This window comes from Doryrhamphus excisus, chromosome 22, assembly GCF_030265055.1.
Source record: "Doryrhamphus excisus isolate RoL2022-K1 chromosome 22, RoL_Dexc_1.0, whole genome shotgun sequence".
NCBI lineage: Eukaryota > Metazoa > Chordata > Actinopteri > Syngnathiformes > Syngnathidae > Doryrhamphus > Doryrhamphus excisus.
The window spans coordinates 3,078,193-3,105,109 of NC_080487.1; the positions used below are offsets into that span (position 1 = coordinate 3,078,193).

At 42.8% G+C, this 26,917-nt stretch overlaps 2 protein-coding genes across 5 annotated transcripts; one reads left to right on the top strand and one right to left on the bottom strand.

Moving 5' to 3' along the window:
• Nucleotides 1–1,590: 1,590 nt before the first annotated feature.
• gucy2cb (guanylate cyclase 2Cb) lies at nucleotides 1,591–16,141 on the top strand. The gene is made up of 29 exons (XM_058062652.1): nucleotides 1,591–1,608; nucleotides 1,793–1,928; nucleotides 2,224–2,336; nucleotides 3,606–3,673; nucleotides 3,758–3,973; nucleotides 4,443–4,558; nucleotides 4,646–4,748; nucleotides 4,825–4,939; nucleotides 5,389–5,530; nucleotides 5,628–5,710; nucleotides 5,797–5,905; nucleotides 6,666–6,747; nucleotides 7,349–7,457; nucleotides 7,531–7,590; nucleotides 7,660–7,731; nucleotides 7,794–7,898; nucleotides 7,963–8,049; nucleotides 8,584–8,716; nucleotides 8,787–8,924; nucleotides 9,136–9,212; nucleotides 9,285–9,376; nucleotides 9,487–9,645; nucleotides 9,725–9,917; nucleotides 9,985–10,159; nucleotides 10,284–10,382; nucleotides 10,541–10,635; nucleotides 10,881–10,957; nucleotides 11,765–11,986; nucleotides 12,359–16,141. The coding sequence occupies exons 1-28, from the start codon at nucleotides 1,591–1,593 to the stop codon at nucleotides 11,964–11,966; spliced, it is 3,174 nt and encodes a 1,057-aa protein (XP_057918635.1). The 3' UTR covers nucleotides 11,967–11,986; nucleotides 12,359–16,141.
• On the bottom strand, nucleotides 13,628–26,721 carry kctd17 (potassium channel tetramerization domain containing 17). 4 transcript variants are annotated; one of them, XM_058061803.1, is made up of 7 exons: nucleotides 26,301–26,721; nucleotides 19,588–19,696; nucleotides 18,738–18,829; nucleotides 18,164–18,259; nucleotides 16,481–16,606; nucleotides 15,195–15,327; nucleotides 13,628–14,271 (listed from the first exon to the last, which is right to left on the bottom strand). In XM_058061803.1, exons 1-6 carry the CDS (start codon nucleotides 26,625–26,627, stop codon nucleotides 15,235–15,237), a joined length of 843 nt encoding a protein of 280 aa, XP_057917786.1. In that variant the 5' UTR covers nucleotides 26,628–26,721; the 3' UTR covers nucleotides 13,628–14,271; nucleotides 15,195–15,234. The 4 variants fall into 4 exon arrangements, with proteins under 4 accessions (XP_057917786.1, XP_057917784.1, XP_057917785.1 ...); XM_058061801.1 differs by having other exon boundaries at nucleotides 18,116–18,259; XM_058061802.1 differs by having other exon boundaries at nucleotides 18,164–18,262.
• Between the last annotated feature and the right edge of the window lie 196 nt (nucleotides 26,722–26,917).

The following is a 26,917-nucleotide window of genomic DNA, read 5'->3' on the forward strand; positions in this document are numbered from 1 at the left end:
GACAACACATTTATTGTGACGGAAACAAAAACCAGCAGGATTATTCTCGATTAGACGTGTTATGATTTTTTGACAGTCAGTATGGCGTATCAAGTTCCCACACAGATTAGAAATGAGAGGAAGTGTTTCTCTTTACTCGGTAAACAAAGTTCAGTGCAGCCTGGCTAGCGTCAGTCTGAGCTGGAAAAGCTTCGTCTGCGGCTGTTTGGGAACACTTGGCATTCCTTGTGGAATACGTAAACAGGCCACTGGTCAGGAGAGATGAAGCCAATAAGCAACTTGACGAAAAATAAAGTAATCATTCCAGACCATCACACTACCACCACTATATTTTACTGTTGGTATGATGTTGTTTTTCAAATGCACTGTTACTTTTACGCTGATGTTATGGGACACTTGCTTTCCAAAAAGTTCAACTTTTGTACTGAGTATTTTGTTCTTAATGTTCTTTTTATCCAGCAGTGGTTTTCGTCTTGGAATTCTGCCATGCAGGCCGTTTTTACTCAACGTCTGTCAGGTGAGGCCTGCACTTCTTTGGATGTCATTGTGGGGTCTTTGCCTCATGTTTTTACCATTTATGCATAATGGCTCTCACTGTTATTTGCTGGAGTCCTAAAGCTTTAGAAATGGCTTTAAAACTTTAAAAACATTTCATTTTGTGTTCAGTTCTGTTGTCATTATTAATATTTAAATTTGGTGAATGATCTGCAATATTTCAGTGTCACAAACATGCAAAAAAACCAGGCAAACAACTTTAACAATATATAAATACAACAATATAAGACAATGTAACAATACAATATAACAATATAATAATTATTCAATTTTGTTTGAGCAAAATTAAAGGCAATAATGCAATAATATTCATTCATTTTCTACCGCTTTTTCCTCACGAGGGTCGTGGGGGTGCTGGAGCCTATCCCAGCTGTCTTTGGGCGAGAGGCGGGGTACACCCTGGACTGGTGGCCAGCCAATCACAGGGCACATAGTATAGACAAACAACCATTCACACTCACATTCATACCTATGGACAATTTGGAGTCGCCAATTAACCTAACATGTTTTTGGAATGTGGGAGGAAAAACCGGAGAACCTGGAAAAAACCCACACATGCACGGGGAGAACATGCAAACTCCACACAGAGATGGCCGAGGGTGGAATTGAACCCTGGTCTCCTAGCTGTGAGGTCTGCGCGCTAACCACTCGACCGCCGTGCTTCCGAATGCAATAATATAATACAACATAAGCAAAACAACCATTCAAATACTTCTTTTTCCATTTGCAATAATAGCAAGATTAATAAGATTAATTAATATCGACATGCCCTAAAGCCCTCACCCTGGTCCATATACTCTTCCTGCCGTCATCTATTTGTGACCCAAAGTAACCTGAAACTGTGACTATATTTTTGTCTTCTCCAACAATACCTGCAGGTATTGTATTCCTAGTGGTCAATAAGTAAATCGTGCACGTTATCTCCACGTCATTGTACGCGTCTGTGCTCGTAATTCATGTAGACCTTGGCATGACAACAGAGACAAGTTTATATGACCTTTCCGGCTATATGGCTCCATGTTGTATATTAACAAGATGGTGTGTAAATTGCAGGTGAGCAGCCACTCAGAGTGAAAGAGAGGAAGTGATTGTGGATGCAAAGAAAAGAGGAGAAATCCAGCAGAATATGGATTCTTTCTCCTAGTGCCGGGAAGACAGACCGCGGCCAAAAATGGGAAGAAGCGGATTGTGTTTGCGGTGGTTGTTCATCTTTGGAAGTCTTGTGGCGTCATGTCAGGGCATCCGACATTGCCTGAGAGGGATCTCCATGAATGTGGTTCTACTGGATGACGAGGACTCGCCTTGGAGCTTGAAGTTTGTGAGAGGACAAATACTCAAGGCCTTGGAGTCTGAATCTGGGATGCAGGAAAATGGTAAGATGCGTTCACTTGCTCAACTCAAATACAAAAATCATTATTATTATTATTGTTATTATTGCTAAAATGTTATTTTCTGGGATGTTTCATCTTCTTATCATCTACCCTTTTTTGTGATCTTACTGTTCAGTGATGCAATGATTGATAACTCATTACATATTTTTCAGGGTATTAACTACCCTTATCTGGATCTTTAACCCTTAGCAAGTCTTTCCAGTTCATTTTCTACACTTGCAACCTTAATGCATAAATGTAATCATGTCAATCATACTTTCATGTGTTCATATCAAAGGCGTGACGCTCAATCTCACGGTGAAATTTGGTGGTTTTAACACCACCATCTACCGACAAAGAGGCTGTTCCAGTAGCTCATGTGAAGGAGTGGCCGAGTTAAGAAACCTCATGGTGAGTACTAATATGGATTTTATGATTTCATATACAGCAAAAAAAAAAATAATTTTTCTGTTGGGGTGCCCAAATTTATGCACATGCCTACTTTTATGTAAATAATTATTGCACACTTTCTGTAAATCCAAAACAACTCATTTCACTTCTCATATCTCACTGTGTTGGTCTGTTATATGATTTATGATATATGATATACTGTATTTACAGTAAGTGAAATTTCTGATCCAACCAACCAGTCATTTACAAAGGAAAATCTTGAAAATGATCAGTAGTGCCCAAACTTTTTCATCCCACCGTACACTTCTTATAGTTACAGATTTTTATTGGAATCATTTCCTTATTGTGTTTGGAAAAGCAGGCTAGTGGGCGTGGCTAACGTTCACACGTTGTTGTTTTTTTTTTTACTGGCTTATTGGGCAATTATGAGTGCATTCCCAGGTCTGGCAAAGATGGACATGACCTGGAAAAAAGAATTGTTTTAAATGTTGCTGATATACTTTTCTATACTTTACTATGTATTTTTGATATAATACGATGAAATTGACACAATTTAACATTAAATGTGTATAAATAAGATTGTGTGAGACAGAAAAACTTCTTATTCCGTGTTAGAGAATGCCACTATTTCAGCAAAATTGTTACATTATGTTACATTGATGAGGCAATAGCTGCCGCAGGAAGTGCTGGAAATTTAAAAAAAACAGCTGGGATAGGCTCCAGCAATCTCAAAGACAGCTGGGATAGGCTCCAGCAATCCCAAAGACAGCTGGGATAGGCTCCAGCAACCCCCAAGACAGCTGGGATAGGCTCCAGCAACCTCAAAGGCAGCTGGGATAGGCTCCAGCAACCCCCAAGACAGCTGGGATAGGCTCCAGCAACCCCCAAGACAGCTGGGATAGGCTCCAGCAATGCCCAAAGACAGCTGGGATAGGCTCCAGCACCCCCGCCACCCTCGTGAGGATAAGCGGTAGAAAATGAATGAATGAATGACTGTAAAGGTGACTATAGGGGTGTTATAACATGTTTAGAAGGCTCTAATGTAAAAAAACACATTTAAAACTTGATAAACAGTAACAAGGAATAACAAATAAGGAATTCTACTATCACGAAATTGAAGTATAAATACACAAAATTACAATCAAGTGTAATGTTGGACTTTTAACAAAGCTAACAGCCATCTAAACATAAATACATAAATTAAAGTCAACTTGACATTTTTTGGAGTGTTTATGAAGGTTCAACTCACACTATGCGGTTTCTCTGCAGATTACGGGTGACTTGGGATGTGCCATGCTGGGACCCACGTGCACATTAGCTACCTTCCATATGGTTGAGTAAGTGCAGGCACGTTTGAAATCTGTCATTGTGTCTTCAGACATTTTCTCATATTCCCGTGGCCTCTCGCTCCCCTGCGGCAGTGCTGAAAAGGGTCTCAAACTGAGCACACCCATCATCTCGGCGGGAAGCTTCGGCACCTCCTGCGATTACACTGTCAACCTGCAACGCCTCCTGCCGCCCGCGCTCAAAGTCTCCCACTTTTTCATCCACTTCTGGAAAGAACATAACTCCATCAAGCCGGTGTGGGAGACGGCTTATGTGTACAAGAAGCAGGAAAATACAGAGGAATGCTTTTGGTGAGAGATCACTCATCTACTCATAGTTTTGACATTTTATGGTGTACCACCGGCGGCACGGTGGTCGAGTGGTTACCAGGGTTCAATTCCACCCTCTGCCTTCTCTGTGTGGAGTTTGCATGTTCTCCCCGTGCATGAGTGGGTTTTCTCCAGGTACTCTGGTTTCCTCCCACATTCCAAAAACATGCTAGGTTAATTAGCGACTCCAAATTGTCCATAGGTATGAATGTGAGTGTGAATGGTTGTTTGTCTATATGTGCCCTGTGATTGGCTGGGATAGGCTCCAGCACCCCCCATGACCCTTGTGAGGAAAAAGCGGTACAAAATGAATGAATGAATGGTGTACCACAAGGCTCTGTCCTGGAGTTAAACTGTATTTATTTTCCAAGTGGTCATGAGTCAGGTTTCAATCGTCTGTGGGTATTTTGTGGAAATGCAGGCATGATGCAGAGTGTATTTAATTCCACAGGTATATAAATGCACTGGAGGCAGGCATTTTTGTCCAAAGTGTGGAACGAACCATGCTGCGCAAACCGGAAGACCTGCAAGCAGTCATGTCATCAGATGGGAAGAGGAGAAGCAACTGTAAGTCTTTACTGGGAATGACCGTTTAGGTAACCTAACTGGTGCTTTACCAGGGTCACTTCCTGTGAGCGTGCGTTCTCGTTGCAGTGTTCATCATGTGTGGTTCAGTGATGGATGTTCTGGAGGCAAAGAATCTCTCAGCAGAGGCAGACAGCAGTGACATTCTCTTCATCCTCATCGATCTCTACAAGTTAGTACGGCTTTCACTCACACTTCAAATTTGGATGCACGTGCTGCAAAATTTTTGTTTTGCGTCGTTTCCACAGCGACCAATATTACATCAATACAACGTCTCTGCCATCCATGAAGAATGTTTTGGTACTCACTATGCCCAACACCAGAAATTACACCATAGACTCCGACCCGGAAAGCAACACCACAGTGAGTACACAAAGCCTCTTTGGTTTCATCCACATCACGTGGTGGGACGTTTGATCACATGTGGAGGTGCGAGTATGATGCTCATTTGGTGAACGCTGAGCATTTTTTTGTCCTTCCCCCTCCGTGGCGCCCCCTGGAGAATGCCGCCCTGGGCAACTGCCCATATGGCCCATAGCTAGTGGTTGTAGCATGCACAGCTTCACTGATATATTGGTTACCTACTTAATATGAGATGATGTACATTGTGATGTACGTTATATAAAATTGGAATTTGATGTATGACAGTGAAATACAATCCACTCTGAACAAAACTGATGAATACAGTACCAGTCAAAAGTTTAATAAGTCATGCCATTAAATGAGAAGATGACTCCACATATTATATATAATATATTTGATTGTGCACCCACTTAATAAAGCAATATTAATAATATCATATTTTTGTTCAGATGAATGACTACATGGCTGCCTACCACGACGCAGCGCTGCTGGTCAGTCGGGCGATAAGGGAAATAGTGCAGAAACCTCAGTCAGTGGGTCATCAGGTGCCATATGTTAATGTGAATTACCTCAGGAACATCTCATTTGATGGTAAGTAATCAGAATTATTGTACGACTTTGCCAGTCCAAAAGATTTAAGATGTAAAAGTCTAGTGACCATGGCGACATTTCATATTGTCTTACGAAGGCATTGCAGGAAACTACCGGCTAGACGAGCACGGAGACAGAGATGTGACTCTGTCTATCATTTACACCACCAATGACAACAAGGTATTTGTTTTTTTTTTTCACATGGAACATCACAGCTTGAACTGTAATGACTTTTGATGGTGAAAAAATTCTGTTTTTTTCTCCAGTATCGAACCTTATTTACCTTTGACACGGAGCACAGCCTGACCACACTGGTTGAGACTGACCCTTCCTTCGTCTGGGGAAACAGGCTTCCGAATTTCAAGCCGGCTCAAGGTACATACAGTCTGCATAACATCACCAACCACCACATCATTTGGCTCAAAGGAAAACTGCACTTTTGGGGTGCAATCCTTATGTGAGACATGAACATGTCTCTTTCTCTTTTCTGTGCATTCTAAAGGTATAAAAACAGATAAAAAGAAACAGCTCATACGGCATTTAACAGGACACACCTATGCTGTCTACAAAGACAGCTATTAAAATACTAAACAATAACAATGTAGCTTGGTTAATATCCACATTACATTATATGTAAATGAAGCGTTGGCACTGTTTGTGTCCCATTACTTGCATTCTTAGCTGCATCTTTAGAACGTACAGAAAAAAGAAAGACATATGTGCTCCTCTCTCACATGAAGATGATGGGCAAAGTTCCAATTTTCTTTTAATACCAAAAACTATCACTGCTAAACTGCAGTTTCCTGTAAAACGCTGTTACAGGCCGAGCCTGGCTCTTTAAGAAGAATTGCATTGTGGGACGTTGAGTGTCTCTCACACACTCTCTCTATCTTTCTCCCACCAATTTTTTTTCTGCGCCCTGATTGGCTGTAGACTAATGTCAATCAATATCCTTCCCGCCGTGTCTCCTGTATCATCGCTAGCTAGCTCGCTTGCTTGCTAGCTCAGAAGAATCAATTGTGACTGTTATGAATGTTAAGGCAAAACAGGTCCAAACCTTATACATACTATCAAGGTGTACCCAATAAGGTGACCAGTATTATCTCTTTACCAACTGTTATCTTTCCACTAACAGAGGCAGCATCACTTGACGTCGTGGTCATAGTATTGGCGGTGACTGTGGTGGTGGTGGCCACCATTGCCTTCATCTTCTACAGGTGGGGGATGGTGATGATTATACACCTTTTAACGTCGTCGTTAAGCTATTTTTATTCTTTAAACCAGTGATTCCAACAACTGCACATGAAATGAAATTATCCAATTTCACTAAATTTGTCCGAAAATTGTATTATTTATTGACTACATATAATGTGTCTTACCATTCATTCATTCATTTTCATGATCCTCACAAGGGTCGGTTACAAGCTCCATTTTAAGACACATTTAAAGAGCTATTAGAATAACAATTAAGTAGATTGCTATGGCTATTAATTGTTAAGCCCAGTGTCCAAAGTCCAGCCGGGGGCCACTGAACTGCTTATCTTCACACCATTCTGCTGACATTGCAGTTTTTTAGACTTTTATCTGACGTGCACAAATCTTTCTTTCAGTGGTTAAAAAGTCAAAAAGTGTAGAATCCAGGTTAAACTGACATGCTCTTATTTTTTAAGCTTATTTTGCATTGAACAGGAAATCAATGTGTGCATGTCTTAATGCTCTGTAGCTGATAATGACCAAGTGAACAATACTACGTCTATTTCAAAGTTAAAAGTTACCAAATACGGTTCCTATACCTTGGACTTTTTCCGACTCCTTCAGACAGAACAGGAGAGATCGTCTGCTGAGGAAACGCTGCTCCGACTCCCACATCCTCTCTGAGCTAGTCACCCTGCTAGACGACGACTCACTCAACCAAGTCTCTCTGAAGGCAAACACTCGTCCAACATCAAAGTGTCCACTTCTGTTTTTATGGCATTAAAGTGTCCCTCTCCCTGCATCAGATTGAATATGAGAGGAAAAACAAAGTATTCAAGATCCGTCGTGCACTCTACGATAAGAAGGTATAGAGTAAGGTGTCTGCTTGTTGCTACGGGTTACTGCTCATATCGGTGGCACTGCAAATGTTTCAGATTGTCATTCTGAAGGAGCTCAACCACTCAGACGGGAACTTTGATGAGACACAGAAACTGGAGCTTAATGCTGTGAGAAAGACACACACAATTAACTTTCACTTCATAGTCTAATGATCTCTTGGTGTCCGCAGCTCCTCCAAATCGACTATTATAACCTCACAAAGTTCTACGGCACGGTGAAGTTGGATGAGGGTGTGTTTGGGGTGTTTGAGTATGGCGAGCGGGGGTCACTTAGGGTATGTATGGCATGCACACATTGACATCGAAGCAGACTGTATTCAATGTATGTTCTTTGTACAGTACGTGCTGAATGACAAGGTTTCCTACCCAGAGGAGACCTTCATGGACTGGGAGTTCAAGATCTCCGTTATGTACGACATCGCAAAGGTGACACGTCAATGTTCATTCATTCATTCATTCATTTTTTACCACTTATCCTCACGAGGTTCGCGGGGGTGCTGGAGCCTATGCCAGCTGTTTTAGGGCGAGAGGCGGGGTACACCCTGGGTTGGTGGCCAGCCAATCACAGGGCACATATAGACAAAACCATTGACACTCACATTCATATTTTGACAATTTGGAGTGGCCAATTAACCTAGCATGTTTTCGGAATGTGGGAGGAAACCGGAGTACCCGGAGAAAACCCACGCATGCACGGGGAGAACATGCAAACTCCACACAGAGATGGCCGAGGGTGGAATTGAACCCTGATCTGACCAATGTTCTACTGATGAATTTATCTTCATCCACTCTATCCACACCATCAATTTGTATTTATATACATTTCTGTTACCAAATAGCATTAGTTTAGTTTTACTTGGGTATTTTACTTCTTTAGTATCATCATTTTGTCTTTGACTTGGTTGTCTACTAGTTTTCCCAATTGTGCTGGGTGTTTGTTTGACCCTTATGTGCGTGCAGGGCATGTCCTACCTGCATGCCAGTGACATCCAGGTGCATGGACGCCTCAAGTCCACCAACTGTGTGGTGGACAACCGCATGGTGGTGAAGATCACAGATTTTGGCTGCAACTCCTTTCTCAAGCCTGGCAGAGGTAAAACAAACCAAAACAAACCAAAACATCATTGAGCTGCTGACATTATTCAGCGATGTTTTTGTGTCAGATTTGTGGACAGCACCGGAGCATCTAAGGAAGCAGGGCACCTCCCAAAAAGGAGATGTATACAGCTTTGCCATCATTGCTCAGGAGATAGTTCTTCGAAAAAGCACCTTCTATACCGAAAGCTGCTCCGACCGCGCAGGTGAAACATCATACCAGCGTGTAACACGATGGATGTGTGACAGTGGTACTAACACAATACATTGTATTTCAATGGTAAACATACAGGGAAGCATTACTGGTGTGTGTATGCTGATAGTACATCACCAGGGCTAAGCTAGAATGCTAACAACTGGGAACACACATGAATATGTGCTTTTTATTCATGAGGTAATGGGTGTGTGTTGGCACAGAAAAGCTGTCCAAGGTCATCATGTCCTATTTCAGGCCCGATCTGAACTTTGACACAACTTCTGAGAAAGAACATGAGGTAAGATCCTTATTTCTAAGATGCAAATGAGTGATAAGATAGTTATTATTATTATTATTATCCACCCCCCAGGTGTATATGCTGATTAAAAGTTGTTGGGACGAGGATGCTGAGAAAAGACCCGACTTTAAGAAGGTAGAAAACTGTTTGGGCAAAATCATCAGGTAATTGCCATCTTTGCCTAATAAAGCTAATACATAATGAAGTGTCTTATGACCGCTTCCAGAAAGTGGTGCTATTTACTTTTTCTTGCTGCCGTTCCCGTATTATGTAGTAAAATTCACAACGAAGACAACGAGAGTTACATGGACAACTTGATTCGCCGACTGCAGATGTATTCCAGGAACCTGGAGCACCTGGTGGAGGAGAGAACGGCCCTTTACAAAGCGGAGAGGGATCGAGCAGACTGCCTCAACTTCATGCTACTTCCTGGGTCTGTTGGGTGTATGAAAACGTGAGCTTTCACATTGCAAGCTATCGACCCGTGCACGTATTCTCTGTCTTTATTGCAGCCCTGTGGTGAAGAGCCTGAAGGAGACGGGCGTGGTGGAGCCTGAGCTGTATGACGAGGTGACTATTTACTTCAGTGACATCGTGGGCTTTACCACGCTGTGCCAGTACAGCACGCCAATGGAGGTTGTCGACATGCTCAATGACATCTACAAGGGCTTTGACAGCATCCTGGACCACCATGATGTCTATAAGGTACTGCACTGTGCCTGGCTTGGACATTTCCTGCGTGGCCATCATCATCATCACTCTGTGGATTCAGGTGGAGACAATAGGTGATGCCTACATGGTGGCCTCTGGTCTACCGAGGCGGAATGGCAACAGGCACGCAGTGGATATCTGCCGCATGGCCTTGGACATTTTGGCCTTCATGGGCACCTTCCAGCTCCGACACCTGCCCGGCATCCCTGTGTGGATACGCATCGGTGTGCACTCAGGTACATACACAACATATTGGTATGATCTTCTAATAAGATAACATGGATCGAAAGATAACTTTCCTTGTTTGTAAGCAGAACATTTGAAATGTATATTTTGTCTTCTTCTGGCATTGTGTGTCAGGTCTGTGTGCAGCAGGCGTGGTGGGGATAAAGATGCCCAGATATTGCTTATTCGGGGACACGGTCAACACGGCATCTCGAATGGAGTCCACAGGACACCGTGAGCATACTTTTCATGATCAGACTCAGTAACAGCGACGTTAACGCAACCCGTCACTTTGTTCCTGCTGTGTGACATGAGTAATGATTCACATGCAATTAGAATAACTCGTGATCAGCATCATGAAGTGAACTCACACTGACATTTTTGGCCTGCAGCCCTGCGGATCCACGTCAGTCAGCCCACTATAAATATCCTCACGAGGACAGACTGCAAGTTTGAGTATGAGATGAGAGGGGAAACGTATCTAAAGGTAACTTATAACAGTGGAGCAGATGATAATGGACTTTTAGTGTGAAACAAAAAACAAAACCACGGATCTGTGTCCTCCTAGCAGCCTGAAGACAATGACAGACACAGAGAATGACACATAATATACACACTCCATATGCATTTGTATCTGGGCTTATTGCTGGACACAGAAATGTCCCCCATTTTTGTAGTTTTTATACACATGGATGGCCTTTTCACCACACCATTTTGCATGTGTTTTCCCAGGGTAAAGGAACAGAGACCACATATTGGTTGACGGGTGAGACGGGTGAAGACTATGACCTACCGACTCCACCCACAACGTAAGCAAAGCTGTAAACTGACTACTCTAAGATATATCCAAGTTAGCGATAGTATCATCCCTTGACAAGATGGTCGCTAAACTGTGAGGGGATGCACTCTTTTGGAAGACAATGTGTGTATATCCGATCGATCGGCCAGCAGTTGTATCGGCCGATATCAGTGAAAAAGCACTGTATTGATATCGGCTGATACTATGTATCACTTTTAGTGCGGGAGGAACTTTCCTTGTGTGTGTGTATCTATTATCAGCAGTGATGTCACAGTTACTAAGAAAAAGTAATACGATTACTGACTGTTGATTACTGAATTAAAAAGTAATTTAGTTACTTAACAGATTACTTTATTTTTAAGTAACAACATTACTAGTTACTTTTTCAGTTACTTAACAGCGGCTGCCTGCAACGTCCTTTCACCATAGAACGACAACCGGTCTATTAAATAAAATAGTTATATTCAAAATATTCCTATTTTTATTGGTGCAGCATCAGCAATGTTTTTAAAGTTGAACCTGAACGTTGGCTTTCTATTTGCTGAAAAATAGTGTAGCATTGGCTGTGTTCTCCAAGCTGCTGTTTTGTGTGTGGACACTGGAGGGCAGTCGGGTTCAGCTTGCGGGTTGGGGCGGGCGTTTGGAAGAAAAGGGAGTAGAAGAAGAGTTCTAAGGAAGTCCTGCTGTGTGTTTCAGCATCACTCATTATTAGTAATAGATAAAGAGAAGGACAAGCGTTCAGTCAGCTCTGCTTCTTCCTTCTCCTTTTCAGGCCATACCATAATGCCAACTTAATGTCACCAACCTTTTTCTCCAGGGAGAACTTTCAGCGGCTCCAGCAAGACCTTGCCCACATGATCCTGGCCTGTCTGGAACGCCGCTCCCAAGGCTCCATACGCAGAAAGCGGACACTTTTGGGTCAAAGCCAGGATGGCCGCATGGGGCGAGAGCCTGAGGTGGAACCTCCAGAATACTTGCATCTGGCCACTGTGGACAACACCCTGAGCACCTTCTTGTAGAATAAACCTTCCGTGAACAAGTAAGACTTCAAATTGACATCCATGACATGAACAAAGATGTTGGCATGAGCTGAGTTCACTGCATAATCATAATTCCAATGTTTTTTTACTGTGTAGTCGTAGTAGAGTGGAAACATGAAAAGTTCATCATGATTGTGTGAGCGCATATCGAATCAACAAGATATAAGCTGTATTTTAAAGCAAAAGGGAAAGTCTTTTATTTGTTGAGAACAGTGACATTCATTGACATCAAATGTTGTTTTGTCGAGCCTCTCTCACCTTGTTGTGTATTATACAGTACAGTGAGGCTGTGACTGCAGAAGAAACTCCTGCATCAAATACAACCATTTTACAATTCCACATCCCGTCTTTGCTTTTGTTGTTGTCGCCAGGAGGTAATGAAGGGGGACGGCTCTGTGTGACCTTTACACATCAAATACTGCAAGTATACAACAGGAAGCATTTAACAAGCGGATGAACACACACACGACACAAAGATGGAGCAAAGCACTCTGACATGCAAACAGAAGTATAAAAAAAACCTCACCGAGTAGATAGATCATCACCCCAACTACAAACCCCTGAATATTTTGTAACGTGAGACATTTCAACCTTGATAATAAATAAGAACCAAATATACAAAAGAATTAAAAAAAGACATGTACAAAATAGCCTTCACAATGTCATCTCCAAATGTGGCCAACTCTTAAAGATATGTACTAAGATTAGACTAAAACGATGTTTTAACTGACTCCTCTTTGAAAATCTATTTTTTACATGCTTGAACTGAAGGCACTGAATAATACAAGTACTGTATTTTAAAAAGTAACATTTCTAACACCACAAATATGATTCACATCAGCCTAGAAAACATCTCATACGACCATGAATTGTGCAGCAAAAAATTTACCGCGATGATCCCAATGTTACACTTTTGATGTCAAACTCATGGGGGTGGGGGCGTCTCGGTGCCTGATTGTCTCTAACCTACCACACACGCTTATTGTGTGTGTATATGTGCGTGTCTCTGGTCCATCTGTGCTACACGACGTAAGCGGCGAGCCTCCAGATGGCTGCAGTTGTCTCAAAAGAGAGCTAATCTCTCAAGTCGTGGGTGTTAACGCAACCCGGCTAGAGCCTGTGACCTCAGCGTCACGCATTCAGAGGCAAACCAAGCATTTGCCCGGGACCCTGGCTTTTAGGGGGCCTCCGCTTTGGAGGGCCCTAGGAGACAGTGGCATTAATTTATCCAAACTGCAAGGAGTTTTTATTATACTCATGCAGTACATTACAGTCAATCACAGGAGCGCTTTGGCTCCTTGGAGGGAGGCTCACAATCTAAGACTATGAAAACCTGTTTTAAAATAACGAAAGAGGATTAAAAGAGGATTTAAAAAAACTGAATTTTCCGGCCCATTCCCACTATATCAGCATAAAAAAAACTGCAATATTGGTGGATAGCTGTGTTGGATTTTTTCACGATCATGACAACCGATATTGTAAAAAAGGCTGTATACAACACGTGTTGAGATATGTCATGTTACACATATCGGAATCAGTTGATATCAGTATCGGAAATTCAGAGTTAGAAAATATCAGCATATCGGTTTTCGACAAAAAAGCCAATATAAAGAGGGACACGGCTAAAGAGTAAATCTACCTTTTTGTGATAATGAGGCTTTTATTTGTTTAAATGGGACAAAGCACGGGCCGCACGGTCGAAGATTAGGTTAGCATGTTGGCCACACAGTCGGGAGACCGGGAAGACCTGGGTTCGATTCTCCGCTTGGGGGTTCCACATCTCTTATGTTCTCTCCGGGAAGTCAGTTGGGATAGGTTCCAGCATACCCTCATGATGGATAGATGTCAAATATATTAAGGTGATGCATGTTAAGCAACAGCAGTTTTGTGCTACACATCAGATGATTGTATCATTTGGGTGTTAATTTGGTGTGCCTATGAATTCCACCGTGGCGGCAACACTACAAATTCAAAAGGTGTCGTCATATTTCCATATCTTTGGTCGTAAATGTACTAAGCTGCACTACCATTCGTGGCAACTAAACTTCTACTACTTTACTCCCTGGAAAATATTTTGGAGGATGCCGCTGCATTCAGCTATGTCTTGTTTGTCAAAAAAGCAATAAAAATGCTACACATCTGTTTCCAGCAGATGTTTGATGCCACACACACACACACACACACACACACACACACACACCATGTACAGGATGTTGTAATAAGCCTAAATAAATGATTTAGGTTCTTGTCATGTCTACATCCGGGAGCCATGGATCTGGAAAAGCTGTGGGAGAAAAGAAGATAAATGGTCAGCCACCGGATCCACTGGATGACGGTATTTACTAACAGTACATCTTCTTATTTGTTTGTTGTTTGCCGTGACAGCAGGGATGATGATGACAATGGGGGACTACACACGTGATGGCTGGTGTGCATAACCAAAAAAAAAAAAAAAAAATACACAGCCATGTCTGCAAAGTGTGTCTGAATCACATACAGTGTAGGTCACGACTGCTGTACTAAAAGGTCAAGGATATTTCATGTCACAGCATTGGTAATTAGAGCCCACAGTGTCGCTGCACTCATTGCTTATCTGTAATGATGGAACAGTGGGAGCATGTGCATGCACGCCCACACAGGTCAAGATGACTGGGCAGGAAGGCAACAGGAAATGTCTCATCGTTTCCGAATGGGAGATTGAAATCAATCTTTTCTTAATCTTTATTAATGACATCTGGGCATGCGCTATCTGGATAGGGGGTGGGTGTCTGATGAGTCATGTGAGCGAGACCTCTCAGTATGATGCGGTATAGTTCTACATCACTGGATAGCGATATCGATTCAGAGTTTAAGTAGGAAAAGACTACTATAGAGTGTAAAGACGAGGTGGAAGTAGTAAAAACATGAACGTGCACAGACTAAATACTGTAAAATCGTCTTTAATACTGCTGTTTAATATGCTTTTAAAAGGGGACCTATTATGCTTTTCCACTTTTCTGACCTATGAATGAAGTTAGAAAAATATTTACATCATATTTAACATAACACTTGACCACAAATATGTGGTCAAGTGTTCAAATCATTTCCTCTGCACATCTTTGTGATGAAACCCATTGCGGTGCCATGAAACACCCGGTATAGACACAGTACACTTAGACAAAGTAGAATCTATGCATGAGCACATCTACGACTAACGCAGTTCCTCACCCTTTCCCGACTCTCTTTGGAACAAAGAAACATGACTCCCTCATTCTCTAAGCCACTCATTCGGTGTGGTTTCTCTCCCTCCCTCTTCCTCCTCCTCCTCCTGTGCTGCTTCCTCCTCCTGCGTCTCTGTCGGCTTTGGTCAGCGGGAAGGACGGCGGGATGGGGAAAACAAAAAGGGGGAAAAAAATGGACAGAAAATGAACCCAAAAGAAAAATGAACGCTGATGAGTGTCAGTGAACAGGCAGATATATTCATTCATTCATATATATATAAATATATATATAAACATGTATTTATATATATCCACATGAAAGAGCAAGGAAGAGAGACAGGAAGTGGAAGGTCACTGGTCGAGAGAGCGTGTGAGTGATGGAGTGGATGACATTTGTAGGTGAGTGACATTTGGAGCTTTCAGTGGAGAGTCAAAGCACAAAGAACACACACCAAGCAGTAACGTATAAAAAAAAAGAGGAAAGCAAGCCACAGTGACGCACATATTGGCAACTTGACATGATAACACATTTATCAATATATTTAAATACGCCAAATGACAATCATTTAAATCAGTGATTCTCAACTGGATGTGGGGGCGCCGCCATGGGGGTGCCTGCCATGTTTATGGGCTACCGCTTTTCCTCATGAGGGTCGCGGGGGGTGCTGGAGCCTATCCCAGCTGTCTTTGGGCGAGAGGCGTGGTACACCCTGGACTGGTGGCCAGCCAATCACAGGGCACATATAGACAAACAACCATTCACACTCACATTCATACCTATGGACAATTTGGAGTGGCCAATTAACCTAGCATGTTTTTGGAATGTGGGAGGAAACCGGAGTACCCGGAGAAAACCCACGCATGCACGGGGAGAACATGCAAACTCCACACAGAGATGGCCGAGGGTGGAATTGAACCCTGGTCGCCTAGCTGTGAGGTCTGCGCGCTAACCACTCGACCGCCGTGTACCCCTACTTAACATATATTATAGAAAAATAAATTTCAAAACACTAAAATATGCATTTTCAATGATGGAAGTTTTGTGATTCCTGGGCTGCTCTTGTGCTTTGGAATGCATGTGAAAAATCCAGAAGCTGTCCGGTGGGATACATTGTGGTCATCCATGCATTCCTAGTTTATTGAGAGTTTCCATGTTTATCCAAACAAAAACAGATTCTGTTTGACACAAGACTTATGCAAGACTTAACTCTCCACTTGTGGCCATGTTGCACAGTTGCTTGGCACCGTCCCAAGACACCACCCTAGTGGGTGTGTGTGTCAGCGTGTATTTACCTTTGTTTTGTGGCTCTGCTCCGTACCCAGTCCAGAACCGGGTGTGTGAAGCTCCTTGGAAACTACACACAAAAACTCAGCCTGGTCTTCAGTCCCATAGCTGTATGATGATCCGATGTTCACCATCTGGACATACACACACACACACACACAGTAAAAGAAGATCCATCAGCAGGAAGTAAAGCTCATCTAGGAGGAAAAACACGTGAGTGAGGAGAGACACTAGTGTTCATGCATGCTGGGTCAGGTCGGGGAGCGGACACACTCAGCGGCGGACTCAACAAGAAGCATATCTTGCTAGTGGCAACAAATATATCTGTAAACAACGACAGATCGACGTCTATAGAAGAAAGTGTGCAGAGCAAACTTCTACTGCATGCAAGGTGGCAAAGCAGCAGGGGGGAGGAGCTAAACGTGATCCCTAGTCTACTACTTCTTTGTGTGCCGCTAGCATCAGGAGAATTAAGGCTGGCTACCAGAAAAAAAAAACAAAGTAAACACTGAAAGACGTTGCTACCATCATAGTAGGCAGTTACTCTTGGTGCCAGTGACTGAGTGCGAATACCCATGTACATGTCAATCGCAAATTTCAAAAAAACATCTTTCATGTTGTCATAAAGGTATGTTGTGTGTGGAATTTTGAGTTAGAATTTTGAATAAGGCTGTTGCAGAACCAAATGTGGGAAAAGCTACCCACTCAAGGCTTTTTGTGTTGGGAGAGGAGCACGGAAATATTTAGGATCATACAACGTTTGATATGAAAAAGTATCATTTTAAAAAAAACATTTTTGTGTTGTGTAGGCTCAAAAACAGGAACTTAAAAGCTGACACGTTTGTTTAAATCAAAACCCGGAACATAATCCGCCCGCTCAACAATTACTGACTTTGCCTCCAGGAAATTGCGTTGTAGCTGAGGAAATGAATAAGTGGCAGTCACAACTGCCAACCTTGTGTAAATGTTAGTGATTGGCTGGCGACCCGTCCAGGGTGTAACCCGCCTCTCACCCGAAGTCAGCTGGCAGTTAGGCTCCAGCATACCCCCGCAACCCTAATGAGGATAAGCGGCATAGAAAATGTATGCATGGAAGATTTCAGAGGAAAAAAAGGGTACTAGGGTTGTGATCTTTTGAAGTACGTTTGAAGTTAATATGGTGTTTTCCTTTACTTTATACACTCGTGAATGACAATGATTATTTTGGTCCGCTTTGCCGCATCGTAAGGTCAGGGGTTGTTTTTTTTTGGAGATGCGAGTCACACACGAAGCAAGATGGTTTGCAGGGGGAGGAGTGAGTCAGCGTGGCGTACGCTGGCGCCTTGACAGGGAAGCATAATCCAGTCTTCAGAGACTGAACTGAAACCGCTGAAATCCAACAAACAGCAGCAGCGATGCATACAATATTATCCTGCGTCCAAGGATGTGCAAATGTTGGTATGTTGGGCTTCGGGACGCCTTTTAAGCCTAATCATTGGCTCAACGGGACGAACCTTTAAAGATATTATAGTACGACTATAGGCCTAAAGGTGAATGTTTTTGAGGAATGCAGCAGGCAGGGCTCGGATTGGGCCGGAAGGGTTAGGGATGGGGGGGGAGGGTGTCAAAGTTGAAGGGTCAGCAGCAGCGTGAGTCCAACCCACAGTCCAGAGCAGTCCAGTGCGGGGCTTTCTGCAGGCGCGCACGCTGACCTGCTCAAACTTCCAGCCGTCGGACATCGTGGAGACCATCTGGGTCAGCTCCTCCTCCTGGCACTGCAACACTCGATAGACGTGCTTAGGGGGGACCTGCTGGTGGGTTGGGGAGGGGGTGGAGAGAGAGCGAGAAGAGGAGACAATGACAATTTGTTTGAGAAATATCCAAAATGAACACAAATATGACATTTTCAACTCAGACTCAGATGAGATCTTAAGTGGAGGGAAAAAAAGTGTCAGCAAATGCGCCTCTTTTATTTCAGACGAGTGAAGCGCACGGGACCCTAGGCATGTACAGTAAAGTACAGTACAACACGGGGAGAGTGGGAGTATGCTGGACAGAGCGGAGTGATTATGTAAGCGTGAGTGCAACCATCCTGAAAAAGAAAGGAGAGAAAAGCAGTCGCAGCGCTCTCTTCAGAGAAACACAAAAGAGTGAATGTTCCATAGTTGCAACATGATGGGACTGTTGGTGCGGAAGATCCATCATCTCAACTCTCCAACGTTGTACAAGATATCCCCTGACTTGCAGTCCTGAAATGTGGTGAAAAAGGAGTGATTTGGTGGTTACCTGTGTGGACTTGGAGTCCCGTTCAACAATCCGCTCCTTGATCAGTTTAATCAGGGGGGTGATGTTGTAGAACTCGGCCTCCTCCAGGACACCTTGAGGCAAAAGGAACACGTAGATTAGTGTGAGGGAGCTGCCGATCCTCCCTCAGTGATCAGGTGTATGCCCCACCTACTCACTGTCATGTTTTCCATTTGTGTTAGTTGGCTTTTGTTATTTACATATAGACATTCTTAGCACTTTAATTATATTTGTTTGCCATTTAAGTTGTTAATTACCACTTTAGTTTTTCATTGGTTTTGTTCCTAATTTCTCATCAGTTCCTCCTTTCTTTGAGGTGATTGGTCGGGGCACAAGCATGGAGGCGCGCCCATGTGAGTGCAGGCCAGAGGCTGATCATCTTGATTGGACTCTCCCAAGTGTCACTTGGAGGAGGGGTGGGGTTAACTGGGTAGTTGTTGGGTAAATGTAGTTAAATGTAATCTAGTGCTTAAAATGTATACAGAAAGTGAAACTTAAGTATGGTAATATTGAAAGGCTTTTGGGTGTTCTAAGTGTAAATATGGTATGGACAAATTGCCTGGGGGCTGGGTGAATTGTTGGTGGGGAGGCCTGTTGTGTGTGCTGGGGGGGGGTACAGTTCGACTGTCTGGTAAAATAACTTGTAGAGCTCTCAAGCCCATGGTCTGGTGTGCGTTTCAGAGGCTAAGGCTATCCCGGGGCTAGTAAGAGGCCATTTTTACAACTAAAATCTTACAATTAGGTTAAATGGTTAGAAATTCGGGAAGAAAACGTTAATAATCATTCAAAGTTGTTCTCCCTCACAAAGATACAAAACAAGCGACAACTACACCTTCTTCAGCCAGCTCCTTGTTGTAGACCAGTTTGCCGTGTCGCAGGTAGTTGAGGATGGGTCCAAAGTAGGTGGGGTCTCTGTCAATCACATAGGCTCCCGTCTCATCCTGTTACACAGAGAATCAGAACATACAGCGTCCAACAATAACATTAGTATTATAGTACATACATACGTACATAGTACTGGAGCATCACAGTATCCTTCTCATCATCTTTGGCAATATACTCGTGTTTGACATCTTATTTCTCAACAAACAGTCGAACCTTGGTTAGCGGCATTAATCCGTTCCAGAAGGTCCGACTCTAATTGAAATGAACTCTAACCGAATAAATTTATCATATCATTTCAAATGTTAAAGTGGACCGATTATGCTTTTCGCACATTTGAATGAATGTCGTTAGAATGTTGTATTGTCGTGTTAAACCATGCCAAAGTTTCAGTTTTCAGTTTCAGTGTGCATACAGCGAGCATTGTACCGATGCCTGGAACCCGCATAGTTCCATAAAAACGTGGAATGACCACATTTCCACTACCGATGTTGTGGCAATGCTGTCTGCACTTGGTAAAAGCGGCGCCCTCATGTCCGGCTCCTGAGCTCCAAGGTGGTGCTTCTGACAAAGTGTGTCCGACAATGAGTGCTCCTCCTTGGGCATGCGTGTGATCTACAGCATACATTCAAAAAAGTTTAGTCAAATGTGAAAACCTTCATCTCCCTTCCTCCCATAACGATGAGGTGATAAAGCGAGTTCAGACTTGTGTTGGAATCCAACACAGGAGAGATGCCGAGCAGTAAAAGTTGTTTTTAAATCTGCTTTGGTATTTCATCACCATTAAATACTCCATAGTCTCAATCTATAATCTGGTCACCTCGTTACATCTGCCCATGTAGCATCATCCAAGTGTCAAAGCTGGACATTATCTTGGAAGAGTGGTCTTAAATATCAGTGATCTTATCAGTGCAGGTATGAACGTGTGGGTACCAAAAGAAGACTGAAGACTCTATCTTGGAGAATATGAACTTCTCTCCAGAGACAAAACACAAACACTTGTGTGAAACCGAAGCAATAGCAATAGCAATAGCATTTTTAGCCTCGTGCATGTTGCCACAAGTACCTTCTTCAGTTTTCCAGAACTAATGGATATTAGGTAGGGACTGGAATTGACTTGACTGACTGTGGCGGGGCTTGTCGACTGGTTAAAAACCTCATGCTTTAAACCCTGAGGCTTATACAGTAATGTATGGCAAAAAAGTACTACAGTTCCCATAATGCTTAGAATGCAGCTTCAGAAAGCAGTAAATCGAACAGTAAATGTGTTCTCATATGAGCCAATTTTCCTTTTTCATTTGCTGGAGTGAGAGGAAAATTGCTGTCATTAAAAAATACCCGCGTACACGTGGCCACGGCTTTAGAGACGGGATGATTTTATTTTTCTTTGGCTCCCTGTTCTATAGCAAAAGCTACAATTTGCATGCACAACAAAAATAGAAGCCACTGAAGCTTGAGTGAGTAAGCTCGCATCAACTTTGGCAAATTGTGGAAATACAAAGTTCTCTCGTGGCTAAGTGGTATTTTAAAATGCATCACATTTAGGCAATTTGTTTTTATACATGATATGGAAAAACAGCGGTTGTAACAGGTCTTGTGCCAGTGTGCAGTTAGGTTTTGGTGGTTTTGGTTGGAACAAAGAACTGTGGTTGCTAGTCCTTAATAAGGATTTTGAGGATAAACTTGCTGAATGACTCCCTACATCCACTGTTACATTATTCAAGTGACTAAGACCAGAATTTGCAAGGAACGTACTGATTATGCAACCACTCTAGACTATCGGACTGAGGCTCTGTATTCATTCAACAATTGAACTGATGTGTCTGTCCTGACTCTTGAAATCGGTTGCCTGTGCTTGTGTCGCTTATGGAAACAATGTACATAATGACTTAAGCAGCATGATTAAAAAACCCGGAGCTACTCGACAATTATCAACTAGCAAATAAAATATTAGCATTATAAGACACATACAGCGGGGAAAATAAGTATTGAACACGTCAACATTTCTCTCAAAAAACATATTTCTAGTCGAGCTATTGGCATGAAATTGTCACCAGATGTCGGCATCAACCCAAGTAATGCACACATACAAAGAAATCCAAACATTTATGTTCATAAATTAAGTTATGTGTAATAAAGTGAAATGGCACAGGGAATAAGTATTGAACACATGAAGAAAAGGAGGGGTAAAAAGGTCTGGAAAGCCAAGAAAGCAGCTGGAGTTTGTCAGTATTTAGAAGGTTAACCTGTCCCCTATTAGTGCAAAGTAATATCAGCCCGTTTAGTCCTGATTAATGCCTTTTAAAAAGGTTTCTCACCAGCAAGGTGTTAGACAAGAAGCATTGCATGATGGGTAAAAGCAAAGAGCTGTCCAAAGACCTACGCAGCCTTATTGTTGCAAAACACACTGAAGGCATTGGTTACAGGCGCATTTCTAAACTTCTGAAAGTTCCAGTGAGTACCATTGGGGCCATCATCCGGAAGTGGAAAGAACACGGCATTACCATAAACCAGCCACGGCCAGGTGCTCCTCGCAAGATTTCAGACAGAGGAGTCAAAACAATCATCAGAAGGGTTCTCCAACAGCCCAGGACCACTCGTGGAGAGCTTCAGAAAGACCTGGAATCAGCAGGTACCGTTGTTTCAAAGAAAACAATAAGTAATGCACTCAACCGCCATGGCCTCCATGCACGCACACCACGCAAGACTCCATTTTTGAAGAGGAAGCATGTTGAAGCTCGTTTGGAGTTTGCGACACAACATTTGGATAAACCCATGACATTCTGGGAGAACATACTCTGGTCAGATGAGACCAAAATTGAACTCTTGGGATGTCATAAGACACAACATGTTTGGAGGAAAAATGGCACTGCACATCATCCCCAAAACACCATACCAACAGTCAAGTTTGGAGGTGGGAGCATCATGGCGTGGGGCTGTTTTTCAGCATGTGGTACTGGTAGACTTCATATCATTGAAGGAATAATGACTGGAGAAAAGTATCGAGACATTCTTGATCAGAATCTGCTGTCATCTGCCAGGCTGCTGAAGATGAAAAGAGGGTGGATCTTTCAGCAAGACAACGATCCCAAGCAACTGGTTGAAGAAAAAGAAAATAAAGCTGCTAGAATGGCCCAGTCAATCACCAGACTTGAATCCAATTGAAAATCTTTGGAAAGAACTGAAGATCCGGGTTCACAGAAGAGACCCCCGGAACCTTGAAGATTTGAAGGCAGTTTGTGTGGATGAATGGGCCAAAATCACACCTGAGCAATGTATTCGACTGGTTTCTCCATACGGGAGGCGTCTTGAGGCTGTAATCACCAACAAAGGTTTTTGCACTCAGTATTAAATAAATTTCAGTACGCGTGTTCAATACTTATTCCCTGTGCCATTTCACTTTATTACACATAACTTAATTTATGGACATAAATGTTTGGATTTCTTTGTATGTGTGCATTACTTGGGTTGATGCCGACATCTGGTGACAATTTCATGTCAATAGCTCGATTAGAAATATGTTTTTTGAGAGAAATGTTGACGTGTTCAATACTTATTTTCCCCGCTGTATCTATACACAACCTCCTGCTCCTGCTATAGAGAGGATGACAGATAGCATAATGGAGTCATAGGCTAAAATCACGTTGCGCTACATCTCCCTCAAGATTCCCCACTGCGCTATTGAGAGCAGACTGAGAGGCGGGTGAGAGAAGAAAAAAAATGGCTCATCCCTGCTGAGATTGACAATGACGATGACGGAGAGAGCGGAAATAAAGATGGGGATGAGTGTGTGCGCTCGATCCTGCGTGAGGCCGGGAGACGTCGTTTAGATATTTAGGTGGGGAAACTCCTGTCAGGTCGCCGCTGAAGGTCACATGAGAATATTCCTCCCTCCACAGTGTGGCGTGGAGACTGCCAACGCTGCCTTCGAGGAAAAAGCACCTCAATTGAATTTCTTTTTGTTGTTGTTTTTTTTTTGCTTGGTCTGCAGGAGAGAACATCTGCTCATTAGGTGAGGTCACCAAAGTAGGCACACAGATCTGTGTCACAACTCCAACAAATGCTAGCACTGAGGCTTTGCAGTCATTGGTCAACAGTCTGAACGTGCTTTGGCAAACCTCACCGAACTCCAAGCTACCCTTATCAGATGGAAGTATTTGCAAAAATAGTTCCCCCTGACGCCGGATCTATCCCCCTTTTGAAACAACAATTCACGCCACTAGGTGGTCGTAATTACTTACAGAACCGTGCTAAGTTAAGCAATACCTCGTTTATCACAGTTACTTTGTTTCAAGAACTATGATAAGTGAAGTACTCACTTGTTAATCACAGTTAGTCGGTTCAAGAACCATAATAAGTGAAGTAATTCCTAGTTTATCACAGTTAATTGGTTCAGGAACCTTTATAAGTGAAATACACCCTCGCTGACCACAGTTAATTGGTTCAAGAAACATGATAAGTGAAATATACCCCCTCGTTTATCACAATTAATCCATTCCAGAACCATGATAAGTGACGTACTCCCTTCTTTATCACAGTTAATCCATTCAAGAACTGTGATAAGTGAAATACCCTGTCGTGTATCACAGTTAATTGGTTCAAGAAACATGATTAGTGAAATACCCCCTCGTTTATCACAGTTAATCCGTTCAAGAACTATGATAAGTGAAATACCCTCTCGTTTATCACAGTTAATCGGTCCAAGAAACATGATAAGTGAAATACCCCCATGTTTATCACAGTTAATCCGTTCAAGTACCATAAGTGAATTGGTTCAAGTACCATGATAAGTGAAATACCCCCTCGTTTATCACAGTTAATCCGTTCAAGTACCATGATAAGTGAAATACCCCCTCGTTTATCACAGTTAATTGGTTCAAGAAACATGATAAGTGAAATACCCCCTCCTTTATCACAGTTAATTGGTTAAAGAAACATAAGTGAAATACCCCCTCGTTAATCACAGTTAATTGGTTAAAAAAAACATGATAAGTTCCAGTCAGACAAATCATAATAAAAATAAATAACTGACACTTGACATCATTATCCAGTGTCCTGGTGGCAATGTAGTATAGATGCCGATGTGTAAACGGTCGGCCGAGTTAAATCAGTTGCAATAGCAAGGGAAAAGTGTGTACAAGTGTACTGCAATACAGCATGCACCCCATAAGGAACCCTCCAATTGATGTTCAGTAGCATTTTGAAGGAGAGTCGATTAACAACACCAACACACAATGAGCCCCACCGTCGTCCCCTCCTGTCACACTCGTACTCATCACCATATCAAAGGCAAGCAGCAGGAGAGAAATCAGCATCATTCAAATCATATCTGTTGTCTTTTCTAATGCTAAATGTGATCAGGAGCTCTCTTACTGGCTTTGCACGTAAAGATGCTGCTGTTCAGCTACAGTGACTGTGCACCCCTCCTGCGGAAGAGAAGGCACGTGTTCCTCCATCTGACTCCAGCTTCAGTCACACTCCACAAAAGGATGCTGAGCCCCATGCACGCACACACGGGCACTTCATTCAAATGCCTTGCATCTATATTAAGATGAAAACATTTAACAATTTACTCCTTTTAAGTCTATTTTGGGTGTCTTGCAAATTGGGTACACCTGTAGTAATGTGTTTAATAAACAATATTTTTATAAGTGGTATATTTAGCCAGGCATAAAGGACAAAATAATAGGAACGCCACTGATATTGTCTCTTAATTACATTGTATCTACAGAAGCTCCATGGGTTAGATCAGTGTTGTATCCGATTTGGGTTTTGGTTGTATCATGATCCTTTTCAAGTGTTATGGCATTTCTGGGATTTGGTTATATCATGATCCCTTTCTTGTGTTATGGCAATGTAATTTAATGGCTTTTATCATTTTAATGGTAGACCCCACAAAGACTAGCAACCAGCTGGGGCTGCGTTTCATGGGTATCCCAATAAATTCATAAACTTCCCTGTTTTTGGCATTATAATAATATATGTTTGTTTTAAAAATGTATATTTTTGTGGTGGTGTCACGGTGGTCTAGTGGTTAGCACGCACAGCTAGGAGACCAGGGTTCAATTCCACCCTCGGCCATCTCTGTGTGGAGTTTGCATGTTCTCCCCGTGCATGCGTGGGTTTTCTCCCACATTCTAAAAACATGCTAGGTTAATTAGCGACTCCAAATTGTCCATAGGTATGAATGTGAGTGTGAATGGTTGTTTGTCTATATGTGCCCTGTGATTGGCTGGCGACCAGTCCAGGGTGTACCCCGCCTCACACCCGAAGACAGCTGGGATAGGCTCCAGCACCCCCGCGACCCTTGTGAGGAAAAGCGGTGGAAAATGAATGAATGAATGAATATTTTTGTGGTGTACCACAAATATATTGTCATATTGTTTACAAACTGAGACCCAGGTCGACTCAGGTGGCCTTTAGAGTCCAATTCAAGGATGTGAATGAGAGTCAAGAGGAGTTTTTGCTTTTGTTTATAGTATTTTAAGGAATAATAGTATTATACTGTTGTAGTTGTGTATCTACCATGAGAGGTACTAGTGCCGCCATTTGAGAACCAGAGCTGGGGTTATAAAGTTTATAGGACGGTACCATAGTAAGTAGGGTAGAATACAGGGTGATATGTACGGACGGTAAGGACCGGGGTGTCGTGGCCCCACTCACCGTGTCAGAGTGTAGATACTGCTGCTGGCACAGTCGGTACAGGAACGAAGTTTGTTCTTTGAGGAGCGTCTGCCTCGTGGTGAGAAAAACCGTACCGCCGACGTTCAGGCGAACCCATTTCCGGTTATTGCCCCCGGTGGGGTTGATGACCGAGCCATTACCAACGCTATGCGACGTCTTCCCGCCAGGTTCCGGCGAGCTGGCCGTTGTCGCGGTGCTGTCTCCCGCCTCGCTGTCTTTGTTGTTGTTGTTATTGTTGTTGTTGTTACTGTTGTGGTGGCAGCCGTGAAGCGCCGGTTCCCACTGGTCTTCCGGTGTAGTCGCCATTTGGAAAAGGGCGCTTCTCGCCGAGTCGAGACCACAGAGTTTGTGTGCTTGTGTGCCTTTCTCTGCGTTACCAACCGGATCACGCCCCGCCCACCATACAGTGGGGGCGTGGCCTCGACAGCAGCAGTTCAAATGTATTATTAACACTTAACATTAACATTATTTATTTCCTTACAAATTTAACAAAGTATGTCCGCTTTAACACATATAGCTTAATAGCTAGTTGCTATTCGTGAGGAAACAACTAACTTTAGCAGGAATTTGCAACCTAACTGAGTCAAATACAACAA